Source organism: Nelusetta ayraudi, unplaced genomic scaffold (assembly GCF_046127955.1).
Source record: "Nelusetta ayraudi isolate G7.1 ecotype Tasmania unplaced genomic scaffold, CSIRO-AGI_Nayr_v1 ptg000074l, whole genome shotgun sequence".
NCBI classification, from domain to species: Eukaryota; Metazoa; Chordata; class Actinopteri; order Tetraodontiformes; family Monacanthidae; genus Nelusetta; species Nelusetta ayraudi.
In genome coordinates, this window is record NW_027466124.1 from 109,379 (window position 1) to 121,297 (window position 11,919).

An 11,919-nucleotide genomic window follows, 5' to 3' on the forward strand; every position below is an offset into this window, starting at 1 on the left:
ATATGAAGCGCTTGCTCAAAGACATAAACGGATACGTTGTTCAACGACGTCTCTGGCTCGAAACGACAGCGGCTCGCGCGCTTCCGCGAGGTGCCCCACATGCGGGTCTTGGCACGACACCGGACGTGGGGGTCAGCACAGGTGAGCCTCGTGCACGCGCCCCGCCGAGTGACTGCACGAGCCTGGTGAGGCGAGGCAGCGGGAGTTGCGCAGGTGATTCTGTCGCCGCCGGCAGAGACGAGCCTTCCTCGGTTTCAAAAGTAGCAGGATTAACATTTTTTCTTTGAAACAGCCGATAAACAGCGCGAGCTCTGCCACAGAGAAATGACGCGTCCGGCGGAAAACGTCAGGCTAAAAGCGATTTTACTTCTCGTTTTTTGGTGTTCTCAAGGTGAGTTTCAAATTGAATTCACCCTTTTTTATGTTTTCAACCTGACGATTCCTGGCCAGATTTTTTATTTCAGATATTAATGTGTGTGTTGGGTCGGCGGGGGGTATTTATGGCAAAAAAATAAATAAATAAATAAATAAAAATTACCTTTTCTTTTTAATTTCATACAATTTTTCTCAGTACACATTTACTATGAAAATGTAGACCTTGTGATTTTAGCTACTTTTAGAATTTGTGTCTTTCTTGCGTGGTGGGCGAATAGTAAATGCCGACGTATCACTGATCATTATCTATTATTTTAATATATTCATCTATTTATCTTTATTTTATTGAAATATAGCTGTTTTAGATAAGAGTTGTATGGTTATGCCTATTTTATACACACAAAGTAACTTTTTTTTTAATTTTGGTGCCTAGCTGTTTGCATTGAAGATAACATTTAAAAACTGATGATTTCACAACTAAACTAAGGTCTTGTCTGTGACCCTGGCAGGCGCTGACAGCCAGCTGTGGGTTGAACCTGTTGGTCCCACCAAAGTGGACGCTCTGGCTGGCAGTAACGTGACTCTGGCTGTGACCTTCAGTGATGTGACTCAGCCGGCCATTACCTGGTTCATGGGAGCATTCCCTGTCGCCACCTATATTATTAACTCAACAACACAGCCGGACGTTGCAGAAAATGCCAGCGCGGTGGTGAAGGTGGATCCTCGTGGATACCTCACCTTCCACAGGGTTTCCCTCCTCTACACCAGCACCTACACTCTGGAAGTGACCAAGTCCGGATTTGGGGAGGCCTCGGTTACTTTCACTCTTAACGTGTTTGGTGCGTACCAGGTGATTTTAGACTTTAAATGCACTGAAATCAACTTCATTGCAACAAAGATGATTTCATGGCATTCAATAAATGTGTTTATGCCCTGCAAATGTTGTTTTGCCAAATTTGCTATCTTAAGGAAGCTGTAACATGGCATTATGGTGCAAAAGAAAAGCCAGTATATTCGTCTTTTATCACCTGTGATGCTTCCAAAAAACTTTTATTGGATTGGTGCCCCTAAACCCAAAGCCAGAAGTAAATTTGATATTGCCTACTGATATAGCTATGTTTGATATTATGTATTCAGTATGTACAGTTGTACATGCTGTGTGTGAGGAAATACAGTGTTTTTCACGCTGGCTGTGCTGTCTTCCGCTCCTGCTGTTCCTCCATCCTGTCGCCTTCTCCCCTGCAGAAAGATTCCAGGATGTGGTCGTGAGGCCTCAGCCAGATACGACTGTGGAGGGCGCCGAAAACTTCACTCTGCTCTACAGCATGCGGGAGGGAGTGGTGATGCAGCAGGCGTGGTTCTTCAACGGCAAAGCCATAAACACCGACTCGCACTACCTGGTGCGGCAACGGAGCCTGGTGATCCTCAAACCGCACCGAAACGACACGGGGCCGTACGCCCTCGTCCTGTCCAACCCCTTCAGCGAGGCCACCGCCAACATGACCGTCATCGTGCGGTGTAAGAATTACTAACGGCGATTCCAAAAACCGCACGTCCACTTCTTTGCCTCCAAGCCCTCCTCCTCTTCTCCCCTCTGCAGACGGACCAGACGAGCCCCGGCTGGAAGCACGTCCAGCTCGGCCTTTCTACGTAGCAGGAGGCTCCCTGAGTCTCTCCTGCCAGGCCGAGGGTCTCCCCAAGCCGACTGCAAAGTGGAGTTTCAGCGGCGAGGAGCTCCCTGGATCCTCTGGCGGAGTTCTAAACTTAACAGATGTGCAGACCAGCCAAGGAGGCACGTATACTTGCAACGTGATCAACCCAGAGACCAAGAAGGAGCGCCAAGAGAGCATCGATGTAAATATCTACGGTGCGTATTTTGTGGCCAGAATTGATGAGTCACAATGTAAAAATGTCACTGTTATTCGTTTTGAAGCTGTCTTGCTTTGAACAAGATGCTTCACATTGAGCATGCTCACCAAATAGAATGTTGCCTGTGTCTGTTGTATTTATTTGCATGATAGTATAAACATCCTAGAGAGAGTATTTGTAAAAGAGACACATCTGCTGTCTTTCACAATCAAATAAGTCCTCTTTCACTCATTTGATTGGTTTTTGCTGTTTTCACTCCAGTTAAGTGAAGCACCAACATGGATGCCTACAATTTGTGTAACATTCATCATGTCTTTGCCCACTGGCACCGCTTCTGGCTTTCAGCACACTGGAAGATAACTGGCTATAATATTAAATCTGAAGACTGAAAACTGCTTATTAGATTGGAGCTTGGCAAAATTGGCTGTGCAAGATTTTGGAGCTTATGATGATATCGATGTTGATGATTCTTTGCAGACTTTTGTAATAATAGATGCATTCTGTTTGTGAGCAGAGATCCCTTCAGGCAGCCCGGCGTGCTCCGTGCATGCTGTCAACAGCGTGGACCTGCAGTACCTCTGTGAGTGGTTCGGGGGAACCCCACCGGCCCAGCTCTCATTCCCGGCACTCAGCAACAGCAGCAGCGCAGCAGGCAACCTCAGTGTGACCGTCGCTGCCGCCGCAGGCAGCGACCTGGATTGGAAAACCGTCACGTGCACGGCAGAGCACCCGATCCGGCAGGACGGATGCAACATCACCGCAAGTCAGCTTCTGAAGATGCTCACGAGTTTCAGCTGAACTGACTCTGCAGGATTTTTAACCAAATTAGATTCTTCCTGCAGGAAGTCCGGATGAGTTTGTCCCAGCTATGACAACCACAGTGGACGACGACGGGAAAATAGTGGTGGCCATCTACTGCGTCAGCGAGGCCTCGCCTCCGGCTGTGGTGTCGTGGTCCAGAGGCGATGGGGCGCTCGCCGGTGGGGTCGAACACGCCGTCAGCGCTGACACCACGCAGCTCCTGCTGAGGGACTACAACGTCAGCAACTTCCTGCTGCACAGCTACACCTGCGTCGCTCGCAACCCCCTGGGCAGCACAAGACAAGAGATCCAGTTAAGAGGTAAATTTATAGGTTTTGTTTAATGCAACATTTTCTTAAAACACTGATTTGTGTCTTCACACTGTCAGAAAAATCCATTCTTTACTTGTTAGGCCTTTTCAGGAAGAGACGCTGAAACGCACCACTTAGGAAATCAGCACTTTGTGAAGTCACAAAGGGCACTGATACCAACTCTTGGCTGTGTGAGGACGCACCCTGCTCTCTGAGGCTGCCTTGTCTTTTTTTCCTTCCAAAAACGTGGTAGGTCCAACAGAAGGAAGGTGAAACCCGGTTTTCTCACTTGAGGCTGTAAACAGAGAGCTAAATATGCTCAGTGAGATCTAGAGGGTTTGTTAGCTTGTGATTGTGTGAGGCAGCTCCACTTGAGTCTAAATTGAAAAATAAAGGTTTTAAAATGCACTTCCTGTGAGGCCGAGTGCAGAGCAGGTTGATTCTCAGTCCTGCTGTCAGACTTCCAGAGAACTTGTACCACTCGAATTCAAATAATAAACAACAGCTTCAGTCAGATCATCATTTAAAAAAAGCAAATTCATGTTTAATGGCATGCAGCCCAAAATAATTCAGCCGGCACAAAACTGTTGCATGCATAAACAAATGAATGAGTGATGTGACTCTTTGAAGGTCTCATTAGTCAGAGGAAGATTCAGAATGTTTACGTAAACAAGAAGATTTTTTTTTTCATCCATTTGATCACACTCTAAGACAAAGTGTCCATTTTCTCATCTTGGGGGCAAGTGTTATATAGGGTAAACGTTGGTTTCATCATTAATGAGCATAATATGAAAAAGTTAATGTCAAATACAGGCAAACTGGGAATTTACTCTGTTTACCTTCATAGAAAATCCATCATCAAATTTTATATTCCTCGTTTTATTTTAAGAGATGTTTGTTAGGTTTAAACTTCCCTTATCTCCCAACACATGTTTTTTTTCTTCCTTTTTTGTCTACGATCCTGTAACTTTAATAATGTTCTCTGCGGGCTAATAGTTGTGAGTTTAACTTGTCTTAGCAGAGCAAAAGGGAACAAAGGCCAAATCTTTCTCTTCGCAATCTCGGTTAAAACCCTTTCCTTCCCCTCCCCCTTTTTTATTTAGGGCCGGAGATCTCAGCTTCCAGTCTCTTTCCTAACTCCGATGGAACCATCATCACATTGACGTGGGAGGTCCCACCCATGTCTGTTGTTACAGGTACTGCAGAGAGACACACTGGCCAGTGCAGAGGCAGCGCCAGAATGTCTTTTGTCACACGTGAACCCGGATTTCTTGTTTTGAATTTGCACGGCTCAGCAGAAGACGGGAAGAAAGACCTCACCAGTGATAAACAAAGAGATAGGGGTGTAAATATTGTGTAACGTGTGAACCATTCGGCTGTGTTGTGAGAAAAAACACAGAAGGAACTTGGAGTTAAGTCTTTAAGAGACGAGAAGGAAAATGTTGAAGTCTCCACGTCTGACCAAACAAAAACATGTCACGTGTTTCTTCTGGGTCGAAGGCTTCGACGTCCAAATGAAAGGACCGGAACTCGAGGACGGGAAGCGCAACTCCGACGAGTACCGCACCATCCTGCAGAAGCCCGGCTCTGCACGCAGCGCTGACATTTTACCCCTGGAGCCCAAATCCACCTACAAGTTCCGCGTGATCCCCACAGCTCGCACCACCGCAGGAGAGCCGACGGAGGTCCACCGGATCGGACCGGGTGGGTTTCAGGGTTGGGATGGCTGGAAGTTACATGAAGAGACATATGGGGGGCGGATTTTAAAGAATGAAAAAAATTATTTGATAATTGAATGCAAAATGTAATCAGATACCAGCAAATGAATGCATTTAAGTTACATTTTATTATATATTACATATTATTATTATAAAATTATACAAGCACAGTAACTTTAATCCTCATGTAAAGGATGAAGTTCTGACAGATTTCTAGTGACAGTGTGGGATTTGCTGTTTGGTATAATGATTGTGATTCATTGTATGTGCTCTTCAATCACTGACGACCCTCTTGGCGGACGCTGCTGCAGGTAACGGGCTGAGTGGCCCCGCCATCGCCGGCATCGCGGCTGGAATCCCCTGCAGCCTCCTCTTCCTGCTCCTGCTGGGCCTCCTCATCTACTTCGCCATCTATTACCGCAAGAAAGGTCTCTGTTTTGTGTTGTTGTTTTTTCTTGTGTTTTGTGAGAACAGAATCGTCCAAATGCTGCCACGAATGACCTTCTAATGTTCTGCGTTTCTGTGCGTGTGTGTGTTTCAGGACAGCAAGCCAGATATCCAGTGCAGAGAGCAGTTGAGAAGGTTTGACCAGCAGCACATTGACTTTTTTTTTTTTTTTAATGAATTTAACTGTTTAGTGCTAGCAGAAGAGAATAAGCACATGGTACAACACCAAGTTAGCGTTGCACGTTAAGCTGCTGTTGCTGCTGCTGCTGCTGCTGCTGCTGCTGCTGCTGCTGGTTTTAGAAATTTTCTTTCAAGGCTTGTGACACAACAGTCCAAACACAACTGGATGGTAATTTCACATTAGAAGCTTGGAAGAACCACACAATCATGGTTAACCACATCAGTGTCATGCAGCAAAAGGTTGCCACACAACACCAGTGATAAATTTGCTTAGTGTGCCTGCATGCACTCAGTTTCCTGTGTCGTGCATTGCCCTTTTTTTAGGTTTTCTTTTTCATTCTCACAGGTGATTGTCACACACATCGATCATCCTCATCACCTGCCCGATGGAGAAATCAAGCCTCTCCCGGCTTACAACAGATTCCTGCAGGTTGGCCTCAGTGGATAAACGACCAATCTATCTGCAAGAAGCCCCTTTTTTCATGGTAAATAAACTTTTTTTTTGTTTGGTTTCCTCTTCCAGGCACCATCTGAGAAATCACTGGCTCTCCCCGAATTTGTGCCACCGCCGCCACGGCCACGACCACCGCAGCCACATGTCAGAACGGCCACCAGAGTCTGAAAGCCAGATTTGCCTCTAACGTGTTTATTTTAAGTACCTTTGATTCATTATTTTGTGCAGTTTTTTATCTCATTATCATATGAATTGTAATTTTGCGGCCTGCTTTTCAAACCATATATGTGTGCAGGGCTGTAGGCTTACTTTTTTAAGTGCTAGCACTAGTGCTAGCACGTTAAAAAAAATTTAGCAGCACAAAGAAAAATTTAGCAGCACACCCGGGTGGACAATTAGTTAACAAGCTTATTGTGAAATTAATTTGAACCAGGAAATGTAGTTCTTAAATAGTTGAATTGAGATGAATAGTATACACATAGAACTACAACTCCCATGGAGCAGTTTTACCAACAACGGACAGTTACTTGTATAGGTCAAAAGTAATACTAGTTTTCCCACTTCATGATCATGTTCATGATCCCTGCCTGCGCAATCGCGCATGTGCGAGGGGATGCATATTTCTCTTCGCACAGGATGAGTTTCATTCGCAAATGCGACGAAAACTGCCGCACTATACAGCCTTGGTGTGCACGTGCGTGTACATACTTTATATGTGTGTGTTTGTGTGCACATATATATGTACATGTATATACATATATATCACAAACATAAACATTTTTTTCTGTTCTGAAGAATGAATTAACTTACACTTAATTTTCCCAATGAACATACATTATGGCCTTTTAGACCGTTTACAGTATTTGGGTGATGGAATAAACTTTTTTATACTGTATCGAATGTGAATAAATAAGAAATATATAAAACATTTCATTCATTTGTTTTTATTTTTTGTTTGTTTGTTTTGTTTTTAATGGTTAAAACGAAGAAATTGTGTGTCCTTGTTCAGATGATCGTGTAATCCTGTACTTCAGCAGCAGAGGGTGCTGTTGTTCAGTGCATCGAGTTTTGATTTTAAAACGTACCGTCTCCGTTTATTGTTCACTGTGCTCCTTCAAAATGTTACTTGTCCGTTGGCGTAGACGTTAACTAAACCAAGCAAGAGATACAGTGAAAAAGTGTTCCTTCTATGCGAGTTTTTCGACGAAGCAGAACTTCAGTCAACGGCTTCTGTTTTGCAAACAGGGAAACAACAACTTTTCTATTTGAAACTCAGTCCATCGCTGCACTTAGGTGCTAATGGCAGATTCATATTAATGCAGCTGTGCCCTGGACACGGCAGACTTGTCGCCCCTAATCAGAGTTAAAAAAAAAAACACTCGCCTGTAAACAGACTTTTAGTGCTCTGTAGTTACATTTATTAAACTTTTGCATGTGCCCTTTTTTTTTTTTTTTTTTTAACCTTTGAGAAATACCAGAAAGTTGTAAAATACATATAAAATGACGAAGGTGCTGTGTTTTTAAGTTCTTGCTGTTGTTGTTTTTGGCTGCACTAAATGGTGTGTGGGTTTGAGAAACATCAGTCTATGTTTTATTAAGAACATCCAAAAAAATTAAAAAATAAAAAAGCATGTCCAAATTCATGTTGGTGCCTCAGAGTGACCTGCCAAAGCACCATCAGCCTCCTTTTATCCTCCAAAAACATCCTTTCAAGGACCCATCACCAAATGCAGCTATTTCAGAGATGAACATAGGACAGACTGTTTTTAATGGCTCCTCTTTCCACTGTTACTTCTTTAGCTGTCAGGATCCAGAATTCAGTCCTTCAGAATTGAGGATTCATGCTCACTTCTCCTTTCTCTGTTCTCCTCTTGTTCTGTCACGACTGACAGTTTCCCCAAACGTGTTGTGTGACAAGTAAAAAACTAACTTTTTATGATTTTTTTTTAAAGTCTTGATGTACGTCACACACGCCTGCTGTGTTGTGCGTCAGATCTTTGTATCTCATCATCCCAGATGTGCATCTATTGCAGCCGCCTTGTCCTTCAGACATTAAGGTGTGTTGATCAGGCGCTGTCGCAACACCGACACCGCCTCCTATTTGTAAATATAAAGAGGAGCGTCCAAATACATGTGAGCGGTGTGGTTATCCAGCTCGGGCTGTTTCCACAGCATCATCACACAGTTGGGGATGAACATGTGGTCATGCGTCCCCCTGCTCTGTGTGTGTGCGTGCGCGTGAGTGCGTGCGTGCGTGCACGATGCACGCCGGGCAACGGTGAAAGAAAGTGCACTTCAGCATGTTCCATTGACCGTAGCAGTACTGCAAGCCTCTGCACATCCACAGTTCCAGAATAGCAGCCAGAACAACAGACATGGACGGAGCTGCAGTGGACTCATGTCCTGCGACCACCCCCCCTCCCTCCCCGCCCAGCGCCCGCCACCCCTGACCTCTAGCTATGCTCCCCTGTCGTCCGTCACGTGGCCCCTGGGCCCACCGGCTGCGTTGCGTTTGTTCTGCGCCGATTGTTGTGCGGGATTTTTTGCCTCCATCAACAGAAAAGCAGAGGGGATAACTTTTTGGAATTCGGCCCAGGGCTCCCTCTTTCACGTTCCGCACGCTCCTGGCTCGCACTCGCTCTCGCTCTTTCCCTGAGGAAAGGCCGATACTTAAGAGGGTTGACTTGACCTGAGGAATTCAGGTAAGATGCTGCGGGATCAGGTCTCAGCTAAAGGAGACTGTTTAGATGGGAGGAAACAGGTGTAAAAAAGAAAAGAAAAAAAGTTGATGAATAAATGACAGAGTGGAGTGTCTAGCCAATGGATGTATGTCAAGCAGAGGAACCAAGGAACCTTTAGAGTCATTCTAGCTGCCATCCCTCATATGCACGTTGTGTGATTTGCTTTAATTAATTTCTTTATTGTTTTTATTTAATTTGTTTTTTTAAAATCCTATGCTTGGTTAGAGTTAGTCAGAGCTCGATGCATGTCTGGTTTGGTTTTGGGTGGCCAAACGCGCTGCCACTTTATTAGGTCGACTTGCTCAAATGCTTGTTAACACAACTAGCTAACCGGCCAATCGCATGGCAGGAAGTCAGCGCATGCACGCGTGTAGATGTGGTGAAGACGACTTGCTGAAGTTCATGGCTAGCATCAGAATGAGGAAGGAAGAGGATTGAAGTGACGTTGAACATGGTGATGGTGGTTGATGGTGCCAGACGGGCTGCAGGTCTGCTTAATCTTTCTGGGATTTCACCTGCACATCACAAGCATCTCTAGGTTGTGAGAGAGGACGATCCAATAGGGGATAAAGATCCAGTGAGCAGCAATTGTGTTGATGTCTGATGCAGCGACAAGGTGGAGCAGAGTCCAGGGCTGCTGGTGAACTTGTGTGACTTTCCAGTTTGTAGCTGCTATTCCAGTCCAGTGGTTGTCTCTGGCTGTTCATATTCATTTTAAAACCGTCCACAACATTTGATTTTGGTGCCATGTTTTCACTCAACAACCAGCGAGATGAACCTGTGAGATGTGTGCATGTGGAAGCAGAAGGTCCAAAGATATTTTGGTTTGAGTGCAGAGATTTTTCTTTCGTCTTGCTATGTGGAAAGACAAAGCGAATGTCTCTCTGAACCAAATGAATTCCAGCCGTTTAGCTCCTGCTGCATTTTTTTTATAGTCAAATTCTGGTTGAATTCCAAAGCTTCCAGCTTTATGAGTGTCTTTGAACACGTCTGAGTCTCTCTGCCTTCTCACCACCCCAACGACGAGCCGCTATCTTCAGGGTCGAGGTGCTGTTTTTAGAACACGCCAGGTGGACGCTGTCCTGTCTGCTCAGTCCCTGCCGAGCTAACAAAGGGCTGTGTTGTTAAGACAAGGCTACTCAGTGGGGCATTCACACCTTCAGGCTATTCGTTCCTCCCAAACACATCAAAGACAGATTATTTATTTATTTATTTATTTATTTATTTATTTATTTTTAATCAACTTTAAAAGTCGTGAATGTCTTTTCACACTCTAACTTTGAGCGCCACAGATTGTCTTTGATTCTTGTCTCTGTCCTCCTGTCCGTGCACAGCGCATCTTGACCCGCTGCTACAGTGTCACTCATGATGTACAGCTTCATGGGAGGGGGCTTGTTTTGCGCCATCGTGGGAAACATCCTGCTGGTGGTCTCCACGGCCACTGACTACTGGATGCAGTACCGTCTGTCGGGCAGCTTCGCCCACCAGGGACTGTGGAGGTACTGCATGTCCGGCAAGTGCTACATGCAAACCGACAGCATCGGTAGGTGCAATGCGTCTCTACATGCACAGCAGCTTGAAAGGGTGGGGTGGGGTGGGGGGTGGGAGGTCTTGAAATTGCTGATGTGAAAAGAACAGCAATCAACAGCAATCAAACTAATCTCAAGTCAATACTTTTATGAATGTATTACTGCACAAAATAAAGCTTTCACGTATTCTTCTCACCCTCTAATTCTATGTCTATGTATAGATCATTCTACACCTATATATCTACCTAGTTATCTGCAATCCCTATGCTTCTTTTACAAGTGAACTTCCAAATTGTACAAAGGTTTGACGCTATGAAAAGTTTCAAAGTTTGTAGTTTGTGGAACACTATTATGACATTATTTGTTGACATAATTTAACGAAATACGGAACTCAAACCAGGATTTACTTCTTCAAAGATCCAAAAAGACCTCCTGGTGCATCATGACCTTAAAAAAAAAAGGCATACACGAGAACCATTTCCCTACATGTTGAGTCATGGAGCAGCTATTTTTGGTTGCTGCACTCATTGTGTCTCCATTGACTCTTTGTTTGTGCCCTCAGCCTACTGGAACGCCACTCGCGCTTTCATGATCCTCTCGGCCATGTCGTGCTTCGCCGGCATCATTGCGGGAATCCTCTCCTTCGCCCACTTTTCCGCCTTTGAGAGGTTCAATCGCTCCTTCGCTGCTGGCATCATGTTCTTTGTTTCAAGTGAGTGTTGGTGATCAGAATGTGGTTTTGATGTTGGATGTTCTGGGGGGCCTTGCAGGGAAACTTCGGTAACTAAGATGTGTCCTCTCCTCCTCCCTCCTCCCCCCACCAACCAGCGCTCTTCGTTCTGCTCGCGATGGCCATCTACACTGGGGTCACCGTCAACTTCCTGGGCAAGCGTTTCGGCGACTGGCGCTTCTCCTGGTCCTACATACTCGGCTGGGTGGCTCTGCTCATGACCTTCTTTGCAGGTTTGTGCAGGGGAAAAGAAGCACTAAGTTCTGCAATTTTGGCCCCTATGTTCAAAATTGGTTTGGGGGCTCTCTCATACATAGCATATTTAATAACTGCATCCCTTGGGGTCCCCCATGACTGCTGAGCTCATAAAAAGTCCATAACAGCAACCCAGCTCATCCAAGTAAAAAAAGCCTTTGTTTGAGTCTTAAAACGTTATAATCAAATTGTTTAAAATAAGTAAACTTTTTTTCTTCCCCCTTCTTCTCTTATCTGTTTTCTACAAGTGGCTTTGGTAATTTCTCTGTTTTTGTTTTGCAGGAATATTCTACATGTGTGCCTACAGGATGCACGAGTGCAGGAGAGTGGCTGGCCCACGTTAAAAAGAAAACGAGCGGCAAGACAAAAATAAAAGTAGCATGGGCGTAACCAATAGGGAAATCCAATTCACAAATGGAGCATTGACGTTGAAACAATAAAAAAAAATGGAACCTTGCCTGTGCCCTCAATGTTTCTTTTTCTTTTAGTCCTGTGCAATGTGGCCAAAT

General features: G+C 44.9%; 2 protein-coding genes across 2 annotated transcripts; both read left to right on the top strand.

Moving 5' to 3' along the window:
* Window positions 1-154: 154 nt before the first annotated feature.
* vsig10l (V-set and immunoglobulin domain containing 10 like) lies at window positions 155-7,083 on the top strand. The gene is made up of 12 exons (XM_076043302.1): window positions 155-391; window positions 885-1,214; window positions 1,621-1,893; window positions 1,976-2,242; window positions 2,759-3,007; window positions 3,087-3,365; window positions 4,460-4,552; window positions 4,857-5,060; window positions 5,386-5,502; window positions 5,616-5,656; window positions 6,048-6,131; window positions 6,225-7,083. The coding sequence occupies exons 1-12, from the start codon at window positions 325-327 to the stop codon at window positions 6,321-6,323; spliced, it is 2,103 nt and encodes a 700-aa protein (XP_075899417.1). The 5' UTR covers window positions 155-324; the 3' UTR covers window positions 6,324-7,083.
* A 1,636-nt stretch (window positions 7,084-8,719) lies between these two features.
* Window positions 8,720-11,919, top strand: lim2.5 (lens intrinsic membrane protein 2.5). The gene is made up of 5 exons (XM_076043190.1): window positions 8,720-8,857; window positions 10,231-10,439; window positions 10,988-11,137; window positions 11,254-11,388; window positions 11,693-11,919. Exons 2-5 carry the CDS (start codon window positions 10,262-10,264, stop codon window positions 11,752-11,754), a joined length of 525 nt encoding a protein of 174 aa, XP_075899305.1. The 5' UTR covers window positions 8,720-8,857; window positions 10,231-10,261; the 3' UTR covers window positions 11,755-11,919.